We start from the raw sequence: 27,257 nt of genomic DNA on the forward strand, positions 1-27,257 counted from the left end.
CATTACCCCTATCCAGTTCTGCCGTCACTGTGTTATAAAGTCAGAGAGTGCTTGACCTAGTAATTACATCTGAGGATTTGGCTGTAACAAATATGACCACATTGCCACCAATCGGTGAGAGTGATCATAGGGTCTTAACTTGGGAGGTGGCTAAAGGTGTAGAATTTTCAATTAAGACAGGGTACATGTGGAATTATCGGGCTGGAAAGTATGACAAGCTTAGGAGTTTGATTGGTTCAGTGCCATGGCATGTACAACTGCAAGGACTAGAAGTTGATAGTGCATGGGAGGTAGTTAAGAAGTGCTTGCATGAAGCAATGGCTGACTGTATACCTAGAGTCCGAATAATAAATCAAGTAGGGGTTAAATGGATGAATAACACCATTAAGCATGAGTTGCAAAAAAAGAAACAACTATGGAGGGAATTTAAGGAGAAGGGTGACCGGCAGGCACATGAACGGTATAAAGCGCAGGCCAGAAGGGTGACGAGTGTGGTAAGAAAAGCAAAAAAGGATTACGAAAGAACATTGGCCATGCAGGCTAAAGAGAATCCTAAACAGTTTTTTAGATATGTAGCAAGTAAAAGGAAAAATGTACATGGCAGATTGATTTTAAAGAATGCTGATGGTAGGGAGGTAACTGAATCAGTTGAGATAGTTGAGTTACTGAGTGAGCATTTTGCAAAAGTATATCATCCAGGTGGTGACATTGCAGAAACGAATAAACCAGTAGATTATACGGGAATTGTGGTTAATGAAGTGGAGGTGAGTAGTCTATTGCATAACCTCAATGTCAATATATCGTGGGATTGGATGGTATACCAGCTCGTATTGTACGAGAAGCAGCTAAAGAATTGTCAGTACCCTTGACCATTTTGTTTAATTTGAGTCTCGGGTCTGGGTTAGTCCCGAGCGGGTGGAAAGAGGGGAAAATAGTTCCACTGCATAAAGGTGGTTCCAAGACTGCTGTTGTAAATTACCGACCGATTAGCATATCAGGAATCATTGTCAAGGTCTTAGAGAAATTAGTCAAGAAAAGAATACAGGATTGGATAGATGAAAATGGGATATTGTATGGGGGACAACATGGTTTTGTGAAGGGTAGATCATGCCCATGTAATAAGAAAGAAAAGGGAAGCAATCCAAATGAAAATAGGAAACAATAATATAGAACAAGTAAAGCAGTTGAATTACCTAAGATCAATGATCACCGAAGATCTAGCCTATTCCGAAACCATAAAACACAGAATTAATGATGGATGGATAACAATGGGTAGACTACAAAAAATATGGAACAATAAAAGATTAAGTAAAGAACTCAAAGATATAGCCTTGGATTGATGAAGATAGAATTTTCAATTAGGAATTACACAGCAGGTGATCAACTGGAAGTAGTGCAATAGCATAAGGACATGCAAAGGAGAAAGATGTTAGAAGTGCACAGGAGATGGGCAAAGGGTGTTTGTAAAAAGCAGCATCAGATTTACCTAGGATCAGGAGAAAAAAATCAGACAGGAATTAAATGAACAGCATCATTAAGCAGGAGGTACAAAGAAAGAAAGAAATAACATGCTGTGCAAGATATACTCAGGAAAAGGTGATCAGCAAGCTCCTGAGCAGTACAAAGCACAAAATGGAGGGCAACCAGTATGGAAGGGAAAACCAAATTACAAGAGTAACTTAGCTGAGCAAGCCAAAAAGAAATCAAACTAGAGTTCTTTTGTTATATGGTGAGTAAAAAAAAACAGAATAACTATGGAAGGATAACTTTAACAACTAATGATGGTTGGCAGGTGACAAAAACAGGCGAAATAGCTGATTTACTAAGTGATTATTTTGTATGTGATAACTCAGTAACTCATTATCATGCAAGTGTAAGTGTGTGCCACCCAGATGAAGATATTGCAGTGTCACGTGTGAAAACAGAAATTTTGAAGTGCTGAGGATACTGCAGAATCTTAATGCAAATACAGTCAGGGAATAAGATGAGATATTGGCCCATGTATTACGAGATGTGCAAGGGAATACACATGGATTGGCAGTGTCACTGATCATTTTCTATTCTTTTTATAGTGCATTATGGTTGTCAGCAGTAGTGAGCTATAAGGGGCTTGCGCGAGCCCTTTGTTAAATTTTTCTGTTTAATAATCTTGTAGAACTAGAAAATACCACCACGGAATGCATACATGCTACTATAATTGCTACTTTAAATTCATATGGATTTTCTGATAACTATTTAAAAAATCATGTCATTGCATTTTGTTCTGATGGAGCTAGTGCAATGTTAGGAAACAAATCAGGTGTTGCAATCAAACTTCTACAAAGATTTCTCAACATTGTGATTTGGCATTGCATAGCTCATCGATAAAAAAACATTAAAGAAATAAATCATTTTGAAATATTTATGGATAAATTATATGCTTTTTATCATCAATCCCTAAAAAATCAACGAGAATAAAATACGATTGCAAAAGACCTCTTGGTATCGAAATTTTAAAGATCGACAGTTTGTTTGGACCATGATGGGCAGCTTGCAGTTTACGAACAGCTCTTGCTGTGTGGAGAAATTACCCAGCTTTATGCAAGCATTTTGCACGATGAATATAAGGGCTTTTAAAACCGACTTCTCAATTTCGAATTTTTAAAAGATCTAGCATTAATGATTGATATCCTACAGAAATTATCATACCTGTCAGAAGTTCTACAAAGTCGCAATATAAGTGTTATACGGGATAAGTTAGCCCTTTTTTTTTTTTTTTTCTTCGACGATACGAGCCCTTTGTTAAAATTTCCATAGCTCACTACTGGGTGTCAGCCACATGTGTTCTGGTTAGTGTGAATGATAGATTAGCGTTTTCAGGAGGAAAAATCCACATCTGCATGAGACCAGCTAACTCATCTTCAATTGCACAGCACTAACAATGATCCTTCATGTCTAGGCAGGATTTTAACCCAAAGCTTTCAAACAAAAAAGCACCATCAAAATTAAATGAACTACAGGAGATCCTTGCTTTTGACAAGTTGTTTAAATCTCAGGAAAGGAAGTTCAAAGGAAAGGAAGAGACCAAGACAGTTCTGCTAGAAAGGTAATATCAAACAAATGATTAATCATTTTTGATATTTGTTAAGGATGAGAATCTCTCCAAACCTTTAGGATTGAGGCAATCATTCTGATTTAAATTCAGATTGTGTAATAAAGCCTGTGAACTTTCCTCAAAGAGATGTCCATATGTAAAACTGCTCCTACTTCTATAAATTAAGTGGGCATCATTCCAACCGATGCTTTGTCATTCTCAATACAATGTTATACAAGACCTGAATTCTGAGATTAAGGTTCCAAATATAGTACTGACATTAGTCAATTCTCTCCTCCCCAACTAAATGGGCAATATGTTAATAATATGTTCAATTACTGTAATAAGAAATCTGAAAAACACCAGCTAGAGGTAGAGGCAAGCATTTGCCTTTCGTGGTTGGTTGTTAAATATGTAGGTATCAGGTGAAACTCCAAGATTCTGCCCCCCCCCCCATATGTATTGGGATGGGAACTTTGTATTCTACTACAGTATCCCTGGGTGCAGGATTATAAGAATCCAAAATGCATTGAATATGTCAGGGGTTATAGCCATTTGATTCCATTAATGAACTCTACGAGTGATACGTTGATATATTTACGAGTGATACTTTGATGTATATACCTGCCAGCGAAGGTATCTTACAATAAACATACGGCCTCTGGCACACAAAGTACCAGAGGCTATGAGTATGGATAAGAAGAATGTACAAGAACAGTTAACTACCACTCTTCTCTTTTTTTCCACAGTGAATTCATGGATATAGACTAATTTGTTTTAAGAAGATGGTTATTTCTTTTTTCAGAATGAGACCAGATAACAAATATATTGTCTACACAGCAGACTCAGAAACAGTGTTAAGGATGAATGGTTGAAAAGTATCTCCCAGATAGTTAAAAGGTAACAGGATGAGTGATGGAATAGAGGACTCCTTGATGTCTGCATCCTACTGATGGATGCAGACACTAGTTCCCACTGCAGGACATGATTTTGTCACTTTCCCCACAAATATTTACCTGGATTTTATGCATAACACTGAGTGCTATCTTTCTGGTGTTTCAAATGATGATACCTATTGTCTTCAATTTGAAGTTGCCTCTTCATTGTTTAAATATAAGCTACCTCCATCTAATTCATCTAAAACTGAATTCCATGCTTCCTCTTTTACTTAAGCAGTACAGGTCATATATCTGCTTCTAAGGATGACAAAGGAAAAACCATAGTTGTCATGGACAAGCCAATTATGACATAAATATAACCCTTCCTTCTACAGGGCAAATCTACATAGAGATCAATCACAACTCCACCAAAACACTTATTAAGCAACTAAATAAGCTCCTTTATGATGCTATAGAGCAAGGACAAAAGTATGGTATGAAAAAAAATTGCACTCTGATTTGGGAAGATTGCTCATTTCTGGTCTCCCCCCCCCCAAAAAAATATATATACATATACAGAGGGCTGCCTGCTAAGACTCGTTCTGAATTGTATCGACTGTCCTACATGTACAGTGTCAAAATTTCTATCCTGCAATGCGAACAGCAGACATTCCAGAGTATTTATCAAAACTCTACACAATTATTCATTGTAGACATCAAACATTCTCTACAATCTTCAGATATTCTAGTTAGCGCTTTGCTGTGATCTTTGTCTCTAGCACTCTCTCTCTCTTTTCACACAAATTGTTTCGGATATCTGAAGACTTTGATGTGGCAAAGATATTTGTTATTCATTCTTTTAAGGTTACACGATGAATAGCACTCATATTTGTAAATTTAGGGATACAAAAACACACGTGTTGAACAGATTATTTTATTAATTACTAATAAAATAAAACGACGTTTCGACCCCTGTATCGAGGTCATCATTGGAAGAATACAAGTGTATAAGGAACCAAGCTACATGCTCATGCCCTGTATACCGGTAAACTAAATCTACGTAGTTAATTAATCCTTTTTCCTAGCCTGACATCTAGTGATTAAAAAAAAATAAATAATAATAATAATAATAACAATAAATAAAAAATAAATAAAATAAAATAAATAAATACAACTACAATAAACTGCTAAAATCCTAATATGATTTCTTTCAGTTGCTGTTGAATGTTACAAACACTTCACCAGGTTGTCTTCTTGTAGTGGGATTTTTCTATGGCTAGTTTAGGTTGTAGATGGGTCCTCCACATTCTTGAAATGGTTAGGCCATTATTTTTGTTGAGATCTGGGTTGTGTTTGAGCATTTCACATGACTCTTTAAATTTTCTCTCAAACCAGGTTTTGGTGCTGTGTAGGGACTTGGTATTTTTCCAATCAATTCTGTGGTATGTTTGGAGTGCGTAGTCAGAAAGGCCGGTTTTTCCAAAATGGAGGTATTTAATGTGTCGTTTTGTCTGATTGGGATAGTTCACCCTGTTTCCCCTATGTATGGTATGTTACATGTGCATTGCATTTTGTATACCCCTGGGTGGGCTACGTGTGGAAGAGGATCTTTAGAAGAACTGAGTAGGTGTCTTAACTTATTTGGGGGTTTAAAGGTGGTTTTAATGTTGTATTTGCATAGTGTTCTGTCTATTTTTTCAGAAATTCCTCTAACATAAGGAATGGCAATAGCATTCTTGAAATCTTTTTTGTTCTTACTGGTATCTTTATGGAGGATCTTGTTTTTACTGTATCCATTTTTGATAAATGTTTGGTTGATGATCTTGTATTCCTGGTTTAGAGCCTGTTCATTAGAACAAATAGTTAGGGCTCTGTGTTTAAGGGTGCTTATGCTACCTAGTTTTTGTGTTGGGTGGTGATAAGAATTTTTGTGTATGTATTGGCCTGTGTGTGTAGGTTTGCGGTAAACTGAGAAGGAGAGACAGCCAGAGGGAAGACGTGTGACAAGTATGTCTAGGAAAGGAAAAGAGTTCTTTTTTTCCATTTCAATGGTGAATTGGATACGTTTGTGTTGTTTGTTTAGGAATGGCTAAGGAATGTATTTAGAGCTTCGCGGCTGTGGGGCCAAATGGCGAAAATATCGTCGACATATCTGAGCCAAATTTTGGGCTTTAGCCATGCTGTCAAAGAGCACGTTGCTCAAAGTCTTCCATATAGAAGTTAGCTATTGGGGAGGGGGAGAGTGGTGAGCCCATGGCTGTACCTTCTTTTTGAAGGTAAAAATTGTTTTGCCACGTGAAATATTTGGAGCGGAGCACGTGGGCAAAGAGGGCGGTGATGTCAGGTGGAAATATGTTCTGTAGGAGCAAGATCGTGTCATTGATTGGGACATTGGTAAAAAGGGAAGTTATGTCAAAGCTGACTAATAAATCTCAGTCATTGAGTGTAATGTTTTTAATTTTATTAATGAAATGTGTATTTTTTATGTAGGAAGGGGACGGACCTACCAATTCCTTGAGTGTGGCAGCTAATTTTTTTGGCTAGGTGATAATTTGAGCTGTCAATTCCTTCAACAATCGGACGTAGCGGTGTGCCTGGTTTGTGTATTTTTGGCAGTTCATAAATTCTGGGCGCACGGGCATAATGAGGTATTAATTTTTTTATTATTTCTTCGGTCCATGTGTGGACAGATTTGATTAATTCAGTTGTTTTCTTTTGTTACATTTTGTGGGGTTGTAGTTTACTATTTGGTAAGTGTTCTGGTCCGATATTAAATGGTTCATTTTTTCAACGTATGTTGTACGGTCTAAAAGGACGGTGGCATTGCCTTTATCTGCTTTCGTGATTATAATGTCTTGGTTATTTTTTTAAGGACTTAAGGGTTAGATTTTCAGTTTTGTTTAAGTTGGTGCTTAGTTTTTTGTTTGAATTTAGTATACACGATGTTTCCGTTCGTATTTTATCAGCCAAAATGGTGGGGAGGGATCTTAAACCTCTCTCGATAAGATGCACGATATCAAGTTTGTTCACTGACCTCGGAGCAATGGCGTAGTTCAAACCTTTCTTTAGCAGCGAGAATTCACCTTCGGTGAGATCGTGGTTTGATTGGTTGATAACCAAGCAGTGGTCAGATGGTGGTTGGTTGCTCCTAACTTTGTTTGTGGGCGATTGGCTGCTTCTTATGATGTCGGTTTGTGACTGGCTGTTCCTTTTGTTATGGCGTCTTGATGGTCTTGTGCTTTTCTGTTGTTGTAGGGCTTGAAAGTAATGAAAATTAGTAATGAAATTTCAAGCCCTACAACAACAGAAAAGCACAAGACCATCAAGACGCCATAATGAAAGGAACAGCCAATCACAAACCGACATCATAAGAAGCAGCCAATCGCCCACAAACAAAGTTGGGAGCAACCAACCACCATCGAACCACTGGATACTGAACAAACGAGGATAGGCTGGCAATTTGGGATTTAGCCGACCAAGTTGAATTGTTATTGGCTTAAACCAATATAGAAAATGATGGTACAACATGGCAAAATTTCATGCTGGCTGGGGCGTCGCCCGGTTAGACAAGATTCCCGTTGTTTTCGCCAGGGAACCAGGGCGAACAGCGAAAAGTCAGCTACTGGAACAAATCTGAAAGCACACCCCAACTCAACATCACCAGAGTTAAAGTTCGGTACTATCAACATAAGAAGCCTGAATATCAAAGAAATGGAGCTAGCTGACGAATTAGATAAGTACCAGATCGACATAATAGGGATGACTGAAACAAAAAAGACAAAAACTGGTGAGATCTTTCTGAGCAATAAATACAAAATGTTATATTCAGGAAATGACAATCAAGGAAAAGAAGGAGTAGCCATAGTATTCAACACAAAATATGAGGCTAATACTTCTTGAATGGCAGGCACTCGTGATGTGGGCAAATATCAGAATGGGGAATTGGACAATGAGACTTATTTGTGCCTATAGTCCCACAGAAGGTTCTACTAACGTAGAAGTGGAGAAATTTTCTGATGCTTTAGAAAAAGCAACTGACATAATGGAAAAGGAAAAGTTCGTCCTTGTTAGGGATCTAAATAGCAGAGTAGGGAATGATTGTCAGACATACAAAAATATTCTGGGAAAATTTGGAGAAAAGAGCAAAGCTAATAATAATGGCAAATACCTGTTGGATTTCTGCTCAGGACATGGACTGGTTATTACTAACACCATGCCCAAACATAAAGATGTGCACAAATTCACATGGAGAGAAGAGGCAAGGAATAAAAAAAGTCTCATTCACTATGTTATTGTTGATTGTGATGTTTTCTCCCTGGTGCAGGACACCAGAGTGTACAGAGGATTTGAAATTGGAAGCGATCACTACTTAGTCTTGACCAGGATAAAATTGAATTTCATATTGAAAAGAATAACATGTAAGAAAGTTTTCAAGTGAATAAAAGTTGAGCAGCTCTCAGATGGGAACTGTAGACTAAAATACACAAAGATTATTGAACAAAAAATGAAAGAGTTTGAGAACAGGAACCATACCTTGGAGATTCAGTGGCAAGCCTTGAAGAAAACTGATTGATTCAGCCAAAGAGGCATGTGGTGAGGTTGTCTGCAAGGATAGAAAAATCAGAACTCTATGGTGGACATAGGAAGTTAAAGAGGCAGTGAAGGAAAAGAAGAATGCATATCAAAAGTTCCTGGCAAAAAAGTCAGCTTTTGCTCTTAGAGAATACAGAGACAAATGAAAGAAAGTGAAACCTGTGTAAAACTAGCTAAACAACTCATGGGAGGACTTTGGCAAGAACATAGAAAATAAATATCAAGAAGGTGGCAAGATATTCTGGAGGTTGTTGAAGAAGCTAGGAAATGGAGGAAAGAGTGCTGTAAAAGGAGTTAGAGATGATAACATAGACATGAAAACAGGAGAAAAAGATATCCTTGAAGTATGGAGTAATTACTTTGAAAAATTGCTAAATGAAACAAGCAGTGATAGCACAGTTGTAAAAAACACTCAACACGCATATAGTCAGGAATACATAGTTCAGAAAGCCTGGACAGAGGGACAAACTCCCGATGATTGGAGTAGAACTCTGATAGTACCAATATATAAAAAGGGAAATAAAACAATGTGAGAATTACAGAGGTATTTCCCTACTGAGTGTTCCTGGCAAGATCTATGCAAGTATACTTGAGAAACGGTTGAGAACAATTGTGGAAGGAAAGCTTGGTGAAGAACAAGCTGGATTCAGGCCAAATAGAGGCTGTCAGGATCAGATCTTCACTTTACGACAAATAGTTGAAAAATCATCGAATATAACAAAGATCTGTATTTAAGTTTTGTCAATCTGGAAAAGGCATATGACAAGGTGCCAAGAGAGAAGCTATTCAATACGCTACAGTTATATAATGTCAATGGGGCATTATATCAAGCAATATTTAGTCTTTATTTGAGTTGTAAGTCAGCAGTTAGAATTGAAGGAAGTACAGAAAGATGGTTTAATGTTAAATCTGGTGTGAGACAAGGATGTACATTATCCCCTCTGTTATTCATTATCTATATGGATCACATTATGAAGGAAAGTGGTATTAAACCTGATATCAAAATTGGAGATGTTAATGTCAGCTCTTTGCTTTATGAGGATGATGTTATACTTCTAAATAAATCTGCAAGATTCCCTGACTAAATTGAATAACTGTTGTAATAGATATGGTCTAAAGGTCAGCAATAACAAGACAAACACAATGAAAATAGGATGAAGCATTGAAAATGTCAACTGCATTGTGAATGGAGACCCTGTGGAATAAGTAAAACATTTCAGCTACTTAGACACGATTTTTACTGAAGATGGTAAATTAAATATGGAAATAGACTGCAGAATCAACAAAGCTGGTATGGTAGGCAGTCAATTGAATAAATTCATATGGAATAAGAGAGAAATTAGTCGGAACACGAAATTAGCTGTATACAAGACAGTGTTCAAACCAGTTTTAACTTATGGATCTGAGAGCTGAGTCAGAAGTAAAACACTTGACCAAAGACTAGAATCCGCAGATATGAGAATCCTGAGAAAGATTAGAGGGGCGTGAACAGATGACATCAATGGCAACATCATATTAAAAACGAGGATATTAGAAAAGAACTTGACATTGTCAGCATCCAGGAATGCATTAGCAGAGCTAATCTCAGGTGGTATGGTCACTTAAACAGAATGGGCGAGGAAAGATTAGCAAAACAAGTGTTCTCTGCCAGGTTGACAGGAAAACAACCCAGAGGAAGACCAAGGTATAGGCGGATTGATACGGTACAAAGTGCCTTAGATGATAGAAATATAAGATCTGATAATGTTGGAGTCTTGACAAGTAACAGACTGATTTGGAGGAAAATTGTAGATAGGAAGTTAGTAATAATGTAATTTCATGTAGTACTATCATATCCTGTACACCCCTTGAGGGTACATGTCAGGAATTTGATGATGATGATATTCTCGCAATAACAATCAGGGAAAACAGTGAGGAGCTATAGAGTATTCAACACTAATTATGAGAGTAATCTTCTTGAATGGCAGGATATCAATTAAAGTGATGTGGGCAAATATCAGAATGGACATTTGGCAGGAGGCTATTGAAAAAGCTTAGAAATGGGGAAAAGAGTACCGTAAAAGGAATAAGAAATGATAAAGGTGACATAAAAACTGAAGATAAAGACATTCTCCATGTCTGGAGTTACTTTGAAAGACTGCTAAATAAAACAAGCAATGTCAGCATGAAAACTCCCAACAGGAATGCAGTCTATCCTTGAAGTAGAAAAAGTCATCAAAAACCTGAAATGTGGAAAGACAGCCAGAGTAGATTAAATTCGACAAGAAATGCTCAAATATGGAGATAAGTTTTGAATTTAATTTAATTACTTAGAATGACTGCTAAAATGAAACAAGCAGTGTCAGCACGGTGGTAGAAAACTCCCAAAGTCAGGAACCTAAAATGTGGAAAGGAAACTGGAGTAGATGAAATTCGACCAGATATGCTGGAGGCATAGAAGTTTTACAGTGGCTGCATTGCATAATTCAGAAGGCTTAGTCAGAGGGTCAAATTCCAGATGTTTGAAGCAGAGTGTTCATAGTACCTGTCTATAAAAAGGGAAATAAAATTGAATGCAAGAATTACAGAGGTATTTTCCTACTATGCTATTTTCCTGGTGAGATTTATGCAAGTATACTTGAGAAAATTGTGGAAGGGAAGCTAAATGAAGAATAAGCTGGATTCAGGCCAAACAGAGGCTGTCAGGATCAGATTTTCACTTGAAAACAAATAGTTGAGAAATCAGTAGAATATAACAAAGATCTGTATTTAAGTTTTGTAGACCTTCAAAAGGTATATAAACCAATGTGTCAAGAGAAAAGCTCTTCAAAAGGCTATAGTTATATGGTTTAAGTGGAACATCATATTGAGCAATACAGTTTCTATTTAAGTTGTAAGTCAGCAGATAGAATTGAATACAGAATGATGGTTTGATGTTAAATCAAGTGTGTGACAAGCGTGCACACATCTTCAGGAGATGTGTGCAGATAATGAATTGTTATTCATTATCTACATGGATCACATTATCAACGAAAGGGGTATTAAATCTAATATCAAAATTGGCAATGTTGGTAAATGAAACAGACAACAGAATTAGTAAAGCTAGTATGATAAGAAGTTAGAATAAATTTATATGGAACAAGAAAGAAATTAGAACACTAAATTAGCTGCATACAAGATTGTGTTCAAACCAATTTTAACTGAAGGATCTGAGACCCGGGTTAGAAATAAAACTCTTGATGAAGGCTGGAGACCTCTGATAAGAAAGTTCTGAGAAAGATTAGTAGAGTGAACAGGTGGCGTCAATGGCAGTATTAAAAATGAGGATAGTAGAAAAGAACTTGACATTGTTAGCATTCAGGAATTTGTTAGTAGAGCTAATTTCAGGTGGTATGGTCACTTAACAGAATGTAAGAGGAAAGATTACCAAAACAAGTGTTCTTTTCGAGGTTGGCAGGGAAAAGACCCAGAGGAAGACCAAGATGTAGGTAGATTGATACAGTAAAAAGCACCTGAAAAGACAGAAATATAAGATCTGATAATATTGGAATCTTGAAAGATAACAGATTATTTAAAATAAAGAGCCAATAGGCTTCATTTCGGCAATGTAAACATTATTTAAATTAAGGGGATATTAAATCCCACATTGTTTCAAAACCGAATAAGAAACTCAAAGATCTATAGTTACTATATTCGGCATGAAACTCTTTGATTCCGATCTTTGAGTTTCTTATTCGGTTTTGAAACAATGTTGGATTTAATATCCCCTTAATTTAAATAACAGATTAATTTGGAGGAAAATTGTTGACTGGAAGTTAGTAATGGTGGAACTTTTTCATGTGGTACTATCATAATTATCCTGAGCGTCCGTAGCTCAATCGGTATAGATGAAGCGATTTGGTTGAAAAGACCTGGTTTCAATTCCCATCCCTGATGTGAGGAACCTTTATCTGGTTTCTTTCGACTAAAGGTGAGTTCACCAATCTCATACGAAGGTAGAGGGGTTTTTTCACCCAGAAACTCGGGGATTTTTGTCCCTCAGAACAGGCAAACCGGCCCGTGAACATGCATGGATATACAGTCATAAAATACATACTTAATCCCTAACTAGGAGGGCTCAACCAGTTCTAAGGGACGGTCGAGGAATGGGGGGAACCCCACACAAATAAATAAATTATTATCCTGTATATCTGCCTGAAAGTATATATCAGGAAATTGATGATGAACTATCTGGAGGATACTTTGTGCTTGACTATATAGCATGAGAGTTTCACGAGTTTACTTTTCTTGGATATATCCTTCTTACTTATACATCCTCTGGCACTTTGTCCACCAGTGTTTATTATAAAATACCAGCACTGGTAGAATATACATCCATCCATCCATCCAAAGTTCTGCTCATTATTTCTCCTAAAATTGGGGTTGTTAGAACATCGTCTGTTTCTCATCTTCACAGCAAAACCTTATTGCAATCAAATAACTATATAAGCTCTAACATATTCATTGGATTTTGGATCCTTGCAATCCTGCACCAAAAGGTATCACAATAGAATGTGGAGTTCCTATTACATACATTTTGGGCATCTTGGAATCAACTAGCACAATCTTGGAGTTTCATTCAACACCTAGATATATACTCAACAAGATTTCTAATTTTTTTGTCAACTACAAAAGGCAAGCTTTCATCTCCATCTCTAGCTGGTGTTTATCAAATTCCTTAGGATTATATTGGAATCTTGAAAGATAACAGATTATTTAAAATAAAGAGCCAATAGGCTTCATTTCGGCAATGTAAACATTATTTAAATTAAGGGGATATTAAATCCCACATTGTTTCAAAACCGAATAAGAAACTCAAAGATCTATAGTTACTATATTCGGCATGAAACTCTTTGATTCCGATCTTTGAGTTTCTTATTCGGTTTTGAAACAATGTTGGATTTAATATCCCCTTAATTTAAATAACAGATTAATTTGGAGGAAAATTGTTGACTGGAAGTTAGTAATGGTGGAACTTTTTCATGTGGTACTATCATAATTATCCTGAGCGTCCGTAGCTCAATCGGTATAGATGAAGCGATTTGGTTGAAAAGACCTGGTTTCAATTCCCATCCCTGATGTGAGGAACCTTTATCTGGTTTCTTTCGACTAAAGGTGAGTTCACCAATCTCATACGAAGGTAGAGGGGTTTTTTCACCCAGAAACTCGGGGATTTTTGTCCCTCAGAACAGGCAAACCGGCCCGTGAACATGCATGGATATACAGTCATAAAATACATACTTAATCCCTAACTAGGAGGGCTCAACCAGTTCTAAGGGACGGTCGAGGAATGGGGGGAACCCCACACAAATAAATAAATTATTATCCTGTATATCTGCCTGAAAGTATATATCAGGAAATTGATGATGAACTATCTGGAGGATACTTTGTGCTTGACCATTCATCCTCAACTCTCCTTCTGTTTAATATGTAGAGATATGTTTGCTATATATATCTGCTTAGTAAGTTTGCTATATAGCATGAGAGTTTCACGAGTTTACTTTTCTTGGATATATCCTTCTTACTTATACATCCTCTGGCACTTTGTCCACCAGTGTTTATTATAAAATACCAGCACTGGTAGAATATACATCCATCCATCCATCCAAAGTTCTGCTCATTATTTCTCCTAAAATTGGGGTTGTTAGAACATCGTCTGTTTCTCATCTTCACAGCAAAACCTTATTGCAATCAAATAACTATATAAGCTCTAACATATTCATTGGATTTTGGATCCTTGCAATCCTACACCAAAAGGTATCACAATAGAATGTGGAGTTCCTATTACATACATTTTGGGCATCTTGGAATCAACTAGCACAATCTTGGAGTTTCATTCAACACCTAGATATATACTCAACAAGATTTCTAATTTTTTTGTCAACTACAAAAGGCAAGCTTTCATCTCCATCTCTAGCTGGTGTTTATCAAATTCCTTAGGATTATAATTTAGCATATCTGGATTGATAAGCCATTTAGCAGAAAAAAAGGAACTACTGAACATCAGTACTACATCCAGTAATGATGTTGCCAAGTATGAGGACAGTATCTTGGAATGATACCTCTAATTCATAAAAGCAGTTGTTAATACAAACATCAGGCCAAGAAAAGTTCAGAAGTTTTATTATACCAAACATATTTAAACTGGAATGACTGCCTCTAGATCCCAAAAGTCCGGAAGTTCTCATCCTTATCAAATACCAAAAAGAAACTGATCATTTTTAGTTATTTATTTATTTTTAATATTATCTTTCTAGCTAGGGGCATGTATTTTCTGGTTTACTGATTGATTTTGTGCTGCTATTTCCAGCACAAAATATCTGTTCATAATTTTTAATAAATCTTTACTGTGTTGAATGTTTTTTAAAATCTACTGAACTATCTTTCATATACTGGAGTTTTTTTATTTCCATTTTATTCCTGTGGGGTTTCCGTTCCTTGACTGCCACTTAGGACTAGATGAGCCCTCTTAATGAGGATAAAGTATGAATTTTTTTGATTGTAGCCTGTGTGTTTCACGTGGCCGGTTTGCCTGCTTGTGAGATGTTGAAAGTTTTATTATACCAAAGATTAACTAAAGGATTAAACTAATTTTATTATGCTTGTGAGATGAAAAACCCCAGATAAACTGGGAGGGAGAAACCCTGCGGTCCATGCCCAAGATCTTTCTCAGCCATGGCTGAGAAAGATCCTTAAACTCCTCATGTCGTCGACGGGAATCGACCTAGGACACTCCTTCCCCAGGCATATGGTTGCGAAGCGCATAGCCACTAGGCAAGTGGTGGCAAACCTTTTTATGTGCGTGTGCCAAAAATTTACAAATAAAGTTGCTGACATGCCAGGATGTGCCAAAAATTTACCAATCAAGTTGCTGACATGCCAGGCAGTTTTTAATAGGGGAAAAATTAATAGAAAATTAATCTAACTTAATTTATTTATTTCTAAATTTATAATATATATATTTATATTTTATAAAAAATTATTTATAATTTTATAAATATATTATTTTATTTATAATATTTATTTATATATAAATTTATAAATGTTATTCAGTGTAAAATTGACAATTATATTACTAAATTGATTTTAATGATGTTGGTTTGAAAAAAAAAAAAAGTGAGAAAAATATTTATGCATTATAACTTGCCACAGAAGTCAGCTGAGCAGGGAAAGCAGCAAAAGGATGTCAACTTGTCGGCGAAACGCTTACCATATATACTCGAATATAACTTGCCCTCGCGTATAACTCGCACCCCTGATTTTACTTTATGAAGAGAGACATTAAAAAGTTTTGCATATACCTCGCACAAGAAAAACGTTTAAACATGTTTACGTCGAGGCGATAGTAACTCACTCCCCACAGTTAACATGCCCTCCCCAACAGCCATTATACTGCAGATGCAAGAAATACAAGTACAGGTAACCCTCATATAACACGATACTTATACAACACAGTCTACAAATTGTAGTAACCCTTTATCTTTTCATGGTTTTTCACCGCACGACTTAAAAATCAAATTTTATCTTTGTTAAATTTGCATCTGCCCGTATCGCGTATGTAGTTATAAGTAGCGAATTTATATTAGGGAAAATAACCTTTAGCATGCATGTACATCAATTCTTTACTATATAAAATGTTTATTGTTGAAATTGTCTTAGTTTTCTGCCAGGAAAGTGCATTAAAAATCATAGATGTGTTAATCTTAAGCTGAGCACTTTATTTTCTGGTGAGTTACATACATAATGCTTTTTTATGTAAAAATTTTATTTTTATAGTAATGGCCACATAGAGGGCTTTTGCGATATCGTTGAAAACGAAATTAGTGAATTAACTGACAGGGAAATAGATTTAAATGAGGAGGAACGGGTACAATTAATAGATGATGTCGAACCAAAAAGGCGAGGAAAGTTCTGTCGAAGATTCTGATTGTGATGAATCCGTTAAAGAAATTAGCAGAAGGATTGGACTTGGCAAGAGTATTAGAAAGTTATTTTATGGATAACGATCCCTCAATGGAGTGCTCCGAAAAATTCACGAGACAATTGGATATTTGTTTAGCTCCGTATTATGAACTTAATAAAAAAATTGCAGCATAGTGGTAAGCAAGGTCTTATTACTGACTTCTTGATGACTAAACCAGCCGAAGTATGAGAATTATACAAATGATGTTCAAGAGATTTCAAGTGATGACGACATCTGGCCACTTGTAAATAAAGGACATCTACAAAATGTTCGTTTTGAAGATAGTGATGACGATTAAATTATACACTTTATTTTATTTTGCCTAAAACATTTATGTGTTATGGGCAATGAAGGTTATGTACAATTTGTATTTTTATAAGTTCATACTATGTATTTTGTTTCATAGTTTATGTGTTTTCTTAACTTACATGAATTATCTGAATTAAATAAAAATATTTTTTTGTTGGATATGTCGTTGTTTATATAATTTAAAAAAAAAAAAACGATTTCAGAACATAACCATACTTTTTCTATGTAATCTGAGTCTCGCATAATGCGATTTATATAATTTCTGTGGAACCTAACACCTGTGTTACACGAGGGTTACCTGTAGTTTTATTGTATCACCGAATAAAGTACAGAGACTTTTGCAGTCTGTGTAATATATTTCTCAACAAATAGTGCAATTACAGACAGCTGGAATAAAAATGGCGCTAACTAATGAATCACATATCCCCTCATACAGAAGCTATGCTGTATAAACTCGAGCAAAAGCATATGTTGCACCGGAAATACAGTATCTAACTAAAAACTATTGTCCATTTTTCAATTACATGAAATAAGTGTTTGTTTTTTGCATTTGAAATTCTTGATGTCATTATGACAGATCACAAAGGCTAACTTCAACTAAAATACTACCATGAATTGAAACATGCCATATAATGGTGTGAGTTTGCCTGCCAGCTCAAATGCAAACAGGCAGCAATAAAATTCAACCAAGGGTTGAACTTTTTTGCGAGTGGAGCCCGCCGGTAATGAGAAGTTCCATCGGAACGATAAACAACACTCCGTCATGAATGTGTTAAAACTAAGAAATTTATAGTGAATGTTGTTATGACAGTTTCAGATGTTATGGAATTCAGTTGAAGAAAATTGCCTGTTGCTTTTGTCTTTGGATCGCTCGATCTTTTGTTTATTACTGCACCAATCATATGCACATCTTCTTAGCTGCTCTCTCGTGTAAAACAAAATTTAACTTGTATGTATTGTAACAATTTAAAAAAATGGTTGAATAATTTATAAGCGTATAAAAGGATATCACCTGTAAATCGTTGACATGCCAGTAAAATTTTCTATGGCACGTGTGTCACAGGTTTGCCCCACGCAGACTATATACTAGAGTGAAATAGGAATGATATGAAGCTGGTGATATGAATAAGAGGGTGCTAAGTCCAGGAGGTGAGCGAATAGTAGCATGAATAACAGCAGTAAGGCTCTGTACTTGCTATTATTTAATTCGTATATCAATCATATAGGACTTGATTTATGGAGTTAGCATGTTTGCTGAGGGCAACAGTAAATAAAGATAATGCGGTTGATTTAAATAGATTGTAGTAACTTGCTAATACTGTCAATGACAGAACAGGACAAAAGGGAAACTGTGAAGCTAAAAATTCAGGAAGTAACTGTGGACACAAAGAAATTTTCCAGTTCATATGTATGTTGAACACACTGATAAGCAAAGATAAAGAGGTTCCTATTTTCACTTATAATACTATAATATGGCCTGTGGATTGATGCATATAGATCTCATAACCTGGGTTCTATAGGATGAGTCAAGTAGTAGAGAGGATCCAGAAGTAAACGATCAAGATAGAAAACAGGTCTGTGGAATACTTCCTATACATACGCATGCATGCGCACACACGCACACAGTAAGACCCCATTTAACGCTACCCTGATTAACAATGATTCGCTATAACACGGTTTTTTCCCAAACCCTAAAAAAGCATTAAATATTCCATGATTCGATATAATGCAGTTCTACTTGAAATCTAAAAAAAGCACTAAATTAAATTTGATTCAATTTCCCCTTGATTCGTATATAACACGACTATTCCCGAACCCAAACCAATCAGCGAATAGTTAAAAGAAAACATAATTTATAGAAAAAATCATTTTGCTCGATATTAAAATGCAAGTGTTGAGGCGATTATAAAAAGGTGAACGTTAAGTTGACATTGGAAACGTTTAAATTTGTCTACTTCTACTATACGAATGATTTTAAAAAACAAGGATAAAATTTAGTGTTCAGCAACCACAATGTCTTCTGCAACAAAGGTAACCCAATCCAGAAGCAATGTTTTAGAGGAAATGGAGAAACATCTTTCCATTTAGATTGATGATGAAACCGAAGCAACATGCCATTAAGTCTGGCAATAATCATGGAAAAGATGAAGTATTTTTAATCACATTCAAAAATAAAGGGAGGATACAAGCGAAAACTTTGCAGCTAGTAGAGGTTGGTTCGATAGATATAAAAAAAAGAAACAACCACTACAACATTCGAATCACCAGAGAAGTGGCGAGTGCAGATACTGAAGCTACTTCAGCCTTTCTATCAACTTTAAGAGCCATAATTGAAAGAGGAAATTATCCTTCTGAAGTAGTTTTTAATGTTGATGAAATGGGACTTTTCTGGAAGAGAATGCCAAAGCGCACATTTATATCGCACGAACAAAAGCAAGCACCAGGATTCAAAGCTGCAAAAGATCATTTAACCCTTGCCCTTCTTCTGGGCAGTAACACCACTAGTAATTTCAAATTAAAACCATTGCTTGTGTATCATTCCAAAACACCAAAAGCCATGAAAGGAAAGTTAATATAAAAATAACTTAAAATTAAAGTAAAACTTGTTTGTCTATTCTTGGTCGTGTTTCCCTAGAGGGAGAGCTTGAAGGTTTGTGGGAAACAAAATTTAGTAAATAGATGAAGAAGAAGAGATATAATAGAAACACTATTATTAAGAGTTTATGTTTGCCAAAGAAGAAATTTTTCAATAGATGAAAAGTATAAGAACAAGGAGTCACCCCTGGAAACTGTGCAAGAGTGTGGTCAGCAGAGGCATGAAGGACTAGATTTTTTAAATTAAATTAAGGGGATATTAGATCCCACATTGTTTTAATTAATGTTTTTAATAATTTAATTAATGTTTATATTACTAAAATGAAGCCTGTTGGCTCTTTATATTTAAGTAACTAGATTTTTTTTTTTTTTTTTTTTTTTACTTTGAGTGGCAAATTGAGGTGCAGAGTCAGTTGAAAGTTCTGTCAATGATTGAATTCAAAGAAAAGTATGAGAGAGAGGTATTGTGTGAATAATAGCATGTGGACCTCCTGCAACGAGTCTTTAAACTCCACAGAGATGTCTGAGTATTATAATCACACTTAAGAGCAAAAATCACCCTTCACATTTGTCAACAACTGCACAAGGAATTTATATCTTCTTGCCTAGCAATTATTGCTAATCACTTGCCAGTCAGGACAAGCAAAAATAATGTTGGCATTTTTAATCATCATAATGGAAGAATTGAAACTCAATTAACATCTGAAATCAGGGATGGCTAAAATTATTTTAAAATGAAAATTCTGAACTCTTAATAGACTTACCAGATAATTTACTCTATGAGTAGAAGATAGCAGGTGTACAGTCACATCTTTTTCCAACATCTTTTTATCACACAATATACAATGGTAATGAAGAAATTCATGGTGAAGAACTTTCCACACTTCTAGAATATATTCTAAGCCTGCACATGAAAAATGTATATGTTACAAAAAAATATTATTCTTTTCCACTTTTTTCCTCCAACACACATTTATACCTAGCCAAGCCATAAATACTGTTACAACTTGAATGCATAAACCTTTAATCTATCAGTAAATCATTTACAGCTTTTATTTACAGTTTATTATTATTACATATTATTTATATTTATTATTTTTAATATTTTTATGTTTATTATTATTAATTATTATTTATATTATTTACAGTTTTTATATTATATACAAACCACATGCATAACGTGCAAATAACAGCACACAATGTTCGAAAGGTTTCCCTTTTGCCTTCAAGCATGCCCAAAAACTGTGAGGCCACATATCAATAGCGGCACGCACAACATCAAACAGAAACACAATGGACCTTCCCTGTTGGAAGGTTCACAGTGTTTACTTTGAAACAAGGTATTGTTCAGGAGCCATACCACAGGTTCCAGCAAGGTGTCTTAATAGATTTTGATGGAGGTTTTAATCCCTTTCTTGCATAAATGCAACTTGGAAACCCCCTGATATGACACCCCCCCACCAAACCATCCCTGATTCAGGGTGATGACCTCTGAATCCTGGGTGCTATGACACGTGCTGTGTGACCATCCTGGTCATATATCCAATCGTTGTCGGTTAGACGACTTCAGTGGTGAAAATCTTTTCATCTGTGAGGAGGATATCTGTGTCTGTTGTTCACACACCACCAGAGAGTGCCTTTGATTTTATCACCCTCTGTCACATAAGTTGTGGTGCTGGCAAGTGTCCAGAAGAGCAACAATAGGCTCTCACCCCCACCCAAGTCATTAGTTAGTATACCATTCTCTGTGAAAAGTTCATCTCATGTGACATCACTTTCTGCATTCTCACAGGATTATGGCAGAGGTGTGTGCCTTCACAAACTGTTATGTACTAACACAGCATCGTCAACCTGTTCTTTGGCAGCCAGATACATCTTTGTATCATTGTAAAAGTTAATAGTCCGATACACAAACATCGTACTAGTCTCAAGTGTTTTTGGCATGCTGAAAATAACAGGTGGCTGCATTCTAACTTTGTGGAGTGCTATTACAGCTACATGATTCTCATAATCTCCCCACTGCATGTTAACCCATATAGTCAGGGCCGGCCATCTGGGGGGGTGCGGTGGGTGCAATGCACCCGGGTCCCATGATCGAGTGGGCACAATCAGTACACATTTGCAGAAACGTATTTATTTATTTTTCTTCTAATTTTGCTTATAACTAAAGGGGTTTCATCGACAGGATTTTAGGGCCCCCGGTAATAATAATATCTCCGTGTTTCTCTATTATATTAGGGTTTTTACTTAACCCTTTTGATGCGTTTATGCAGTGTATAAAAATTAACAAACACGATTTCATTTTTACCCTAAAAAGCCTGATTCTTCATTAGTTTTTTCCTAATCTGTTACACATTTATATCATTTGGCTCGTTATCAAAACCGTTGAAAAAATATTTATTATATTCTTTATATATGATTAGTCTAGAGCAGGGGTGGACAACCCTTCACATGCCTGCCAAACGTGGCATGCCAATGACTTCTTTTTTTTCTCTGGCACATAACCCAGGGCTCATCTTAAAAAATAATTAAATAAAAAAATACATTTCAAACATCTTCGCTGACACATTTTAATATAATACAATTTTATTAAGTACAGCTATACCAAATAAAAATGCAATAATTAATTAAACTCTACCAACTGTTTCATAATAATAAGTAATAAGAAAATTAGAAACAAACATCCTATTTCCAAGCCATCAATATATCTCCGCGATACACTGATGTACAAGTTTTGTCCAGTTCAGTTGTTGCATTATTCGTCAGGCATCCAGACGTGGCATGACTCCTTTACCATCATTTGATATATCTTTTCATGTTTCGTAAAGAACGTATCCGTTTTCTAAAGTGTTTTTGGATTTTATTAAATTGTAAGTCATTAAAATATGGATTGGAAGTATTTATTGCCAATTAATATGTTTTACTTATTAGATATAAAAGCAAATTTCCTTTACATTGATTTTCGGAAACTAAAGTTTTCAGTTTTTTTTGTAAAATCCCCGCATATATTGCAATTGCTATTTCTTGCCTAGAGAGCAGTTTCCTTGTGTGCATCCTACCCAAATAGCACCATCTGCTTTCCCATTATTTTCAAGCAAAAATTAGCAGTAATTTACAAGACTTGAGATACTTAATGAACGAATGACTAATGAACAGACAGCTATGGTACTAGGCCAGTAAAGATATGTGCATAAAATGAACTAGAAAACTGCTCAAAGGATTTTGTAAAATATTATAGTAAAGATGTAAATGAAGACTTAATCCAGGAAATTGATTTATGAGAATTGATCTTGGACCAAAAAAATGTAAATAACGCGCAAGACATATTGCAATATATATTAAACAATAGTTATAATGAACTATTTCCAAATGTACTAACTGTATTGAAAATTTTCTTTACATTATCAGTTACTATAGCAAGTGCAGAGCGTTCTTTTAACAAATGAAAATTGATAAAGAATTATCTTCGGTCAAGTATGTGCGAAGATTACATGCCATATTGCTTTTTGCAAAAAGCAATATGCCACGTAAGCAAATAACTGCCCTAAAAAAGTTATATAATAATAAAAATATTATTATTACAAAAGCCGATAAAGGAAATGCAACAGTTATCATGAATAAAGAAGAGTATAACAGAAAAACGCAAGATCTCATATGTGACAGTTCCACATATCAAATTATACATCGAGACCCTACCAAAAATCCATAAAACTAATATTCCCCTACGCCCCATAGTTGATAGCATAGATAGTCCCACATATAAACTGGCCCGGCATTTAGCCAAGTCGCTTGCCCCCCCCTTACTGGCAACTCCTCTACTTTTGTAAAAAATTCAATCCATTTCAAAACACTGGTTAAAAATCTAATCCTAAAAGATTCAAACATAATGGTTAGTTTCGATGTCACCTCCTTATTTACCAATGTACCACTTATAGACACTCTTGATTTAATCAAGTCTAAATTTTCCCCAGATATTTTTGAATTATTTCAATTTACCATGAATGCAGGTTACTTTACATGGGGAGGAAAATTCTACAAACAGATTAATGGTACTGCTATGGGTTCCCCCCCTCTCTCCCCCGTTAGCAAATTTTTACATGGAACACTGAAAATAAAATACTTACCACAGCTACATACAAGCCACAAGTGTGGTTACGCTATGTAGATGATGTGTTTGCCATCTGGCCCCATGGACAAGACACTTTGGATGCTTTTGTCACCTACCTAAACAGCCAACATCCCAAAATTCACTTCACAGTAGAAAAAGAATCAAATAACTGTTTACCATTTCTTGACACATTAGTCACCTGCCTTTCAGATGGATCACTATCTTTTTCCATTTACAGAAAGCCTACACACACAGGAAGATACCTACATAAAGTCACATCATCATCCAGTCCAACAGTATGGCATTTTAAAAACACTTACACACAGTGCCAGAGCCATTTGTTCTAACGATACAGCTCTGACCACTGAACTCCAATACCTGTGCCATACGTTCTTAGCCAACGGCTACAATCCCTACAAAATAGATAAAATACTACATAGGCCCATTATCAAGAATACAACATGACCATTTCTATTCCCTATATCAGAGGTACATCGGAAAAGATAGCCAAAATATTGTTGAAACATGGCCTTCGCACCACTTTCAAACCTCATGTCAAGCTGGCAACTCTGATCCGCTCGCCTAAGGATAAACTTCACTCTTTAGCACACCCAGGAGTGTATGAAGTTCCGTGTGACTGTGACTTGGCCTATCATAGGCAAACAGGAAGATCAGTGAACATTCGCCTGGAAGAACATGAAAGATACATTCACTACTATTACTATGGCAAGTCGGGACTGGCAGACCACGCTTTGGTCACTTTCACACAGGATTAGATGGAGGAAAATGAATGTGCTATTTGGGAGTCGTTATAGATCTGAAAGATTATTTTTTGAGTCAGCAATGGCTTTGAAGAATTCTCCCAACCATAACAAATATGGTTGCATTAATTTGCCAAAAATTTGGGAGACAGTTATCCTAAGAAAAACTCCTAGATAACTGCTGTTTTTTTTTTTTTTTCCCATTAGAGGGTGCCAAAAAGAGGACTTTAGATCTTTTGTCTTTTGCAATTATACTGTTTCACTCACTGTCGTGTTTACAAGTGTGTTGTGCTCTGATGATGCCGAGTTGAAAATCAGCGAAATATAAGCGTTAATAAAACATCTTTGTTGATAAAAGTGTTTGTGGTGTTGTTAATACCGTGAAAAATAAGTCATGAATAACCATCAACACCAAAGCTTATCTGTTAGGGAAGAGACTAGTTGAGTTTTGTGCAGAGAATTCTTTGTTTGTTGCTAACAACACCTGCTTTAAATAGCACAAACACATGGATATCACCTGATGGACAATACAGAAATCAAATTAACTATATACTTGGACAAAGACGGAGAAGTGCATTTCAATCTATCAAGACTTTTCCAGGTGCAGACTGTGGAACAGACCATGACTTATTAGTGGCTACGATACATGTGAAATTACGGAAACTGAAAACAACACAAATATTGATCAGATATGATCTTGGAAACATACCAGCTGAATACAATATTAGTATACAGAACAGATTCAACACACTCAATTTGTGTGAAAGAGAACCAGATGAACTATGGGAAGAGATCAAAGATATAATTAAAACAGAAGGAAAGAAGAATATTCCAACAGTTTGTAAGCAGAAGTTTAAATGTCTGTCATAAGATGCCATCAAAACTGCTCAGGAAAGGAGGAAAATGAAGGCCACAGGAAATTTGCAGGAAGTACGGCATTTGAATGCAGAGTTTCAACAACAAGCCAGAAGAGACAAGGAAAAAATACTTTAACCAGGAATGCCAACAAATAGAAGACCAAAAGAAGAAAGAAAAAATAAGAGATCTTTTCAAAAAGATCAGAGAACTAACAGGGAAGTTTAGGGCTATGGTGACAATATTGAAAAGTAAACACAAAGGATATCTTACAGAAGCTGCAGACATCAAAGAAAGATGGAAAGCGTATACAGAAGCCCTTTACAGAAAGGACTCCAAAATTACTGAGAAATTTGAAGAGCAGGATTATAGACAGGAGCCAGTACCACTGGAGAGTGAAGTGAGGTGGGAACTGCAACAGCTACCCAGTAAGAAAGCACCAGGAGGAGATGGAATACCTAATGAGCTGCTCAAAGCCCTAGGAGATGAGGCAGTTAAAATTTTAACAGCTCTATGTCAGTGAATTTGGATCACAACTACATGGCCTAGGGAATGGAAAAAATCAGTTTATATACCTTTATTGAAGAAAGGCGATGCAAGAGAGTGCAAAAATTACAGAACTATAGCACAGATTTCTCATGCAAGTAAATTTAAGATCATTCAGAAAAGACTGGAACCATTCATGAAGAGAGAAATGCCAGATGAACAGGCAGGATTTCGAAAAGGTAGAGGAACAAGAGATCAAATCGCCATGTGAGATGGATAATAGGAAGAGCACAGGAATATCAGAAGAATGTATACCTTTGTTTCCTTGACTATAGCAAAGCTTTTGACTCTGTAGATCATGTGAAACTGTGGAATGTGTTAACAATGGGAGTACCAGAGCATTTCATTATCCTTCTGAGGAATCTTTATTATGAACAAGAAGCTACTGTCTGAACAGATCTTGGAGAAACTGAGTATTTCACTATAGGTTAAGGGGTGCGACAAGTATGTGTTTTATCTCCGTATCTGTTTAACTTGTACAGCGAATACATTTTAAGAATGGCAGGGCTGGAGGAATCTTCAGTTGGAATTAAAATTGGCAGCAGAAATATTAATAATTTGAGGTATGCAGATGACATCACCTTGCTAGCAGAATGCAAAGAAGATTTGGAGGAACTTATTAAAGTTAAAGAAGAAAGTGCTAAATATGGCCTAAATATAGCAATGACAAATTGAAGCATGATCTTTAAAGATAAAGATATTAGCCTTGCAACAAAAATCAGAATTGTGAAAGCAATGGTATTCCCTATAGTACTGTATTGATGTGAAAGTTGGACTCCGAGAAAGAGTAAAAGAAGGAAGATAGGTGCGTTTGAATTATGGGTTTGGAGATGCTTACTAAGAATACTATGGACTACAAAGCAAACCAATAAATCAGTGATTTAGAATAAAGCCAGATTGCTCCTTCGAAGCTATGATCAAGCAAAAATTGTAATACTTTGGACATATTATGAGAGCAAATGATAGTCTGGAGAAGATGACCGCTAAAGTTGATGGAAGTAGGAGAAGAGGAAGACCAAGAATTAGATGGGTGCATGAAGTTAAAGAAGCAACTGGAATATGCCTGTCAATTCTGAAAGATATGGCCAGGGATAGATCTGAATGGAGAGTGTATGTTCATAGAATCACAAGGAGTCGAAAATAACTCGATAGAACATAACAGAACACACACACACACACACACACACACACACACACACACACACACACACACACACACACACACACACACACACACAGACACACCACAGAGTCAATTACTTTGCTATTAATGTCAGATTTGTTGACAATTAATTTGTTGATGAAAACAATAAAATATTAACTCAGACACTGGGAGTAAAGGACACCCAGGTATATTACAACAGCGAATATTTTCAAAAGTTAGTGGAAGATGTTTTAGAAGGATTTGAAATTAAAAAGGAGCAGGTTCTATTATTGTAACAGATAATGCTTAAAATATGTTAAGCACAATTGAGATAATGAATTTGACAAAGAAATCACACAAATATTAGAAGATGATGTTTCTGCAAGTAATTCAAAAACACCACAAACAGAAGAG

The 27,257-nt window shown here is 35.9% G+C and overlaps 1 protein-coding gene across 1 annotated transcript in view; it reads right to left on the reverse strand.

The window, feature by feature from the left end:
• The window catches only part of LOC150094459 (uncharacterized), a 216,094-nt gene that overhangs the window by 46,220 nt on the left and 142,617 nt on the right, over positions 1 to 27,257 (reverse strand). Inside the window, exon 5 of the mRNA XM_090412323.1 lies at positions 20,194 to 20,333. Within this exon, the coding sequence (XP_090268449.1) occupies positions 20,194 to 20,333 (140 nt within the window). The remainder of the gene's footprint in view (positions 1 to 20,193; positions 20,334 to 27,257) is intronic.

This window comes from Typopeltis vanoorti, chromosome 22, assembly GCF_054136105.1.
Source record: "Typopeltis vanoorti isolate ZY-2024b chromosome 22, IOZ_Tvanoo_1.0, whole genome shotgun sequence".
Taxonomy (NCBI): Eukaryota; Metazoa; Arthropoda; class Arachnida; order Uropygi; family Thelyphonidae; genus Typopeltis; species Typopeltis vanoorti.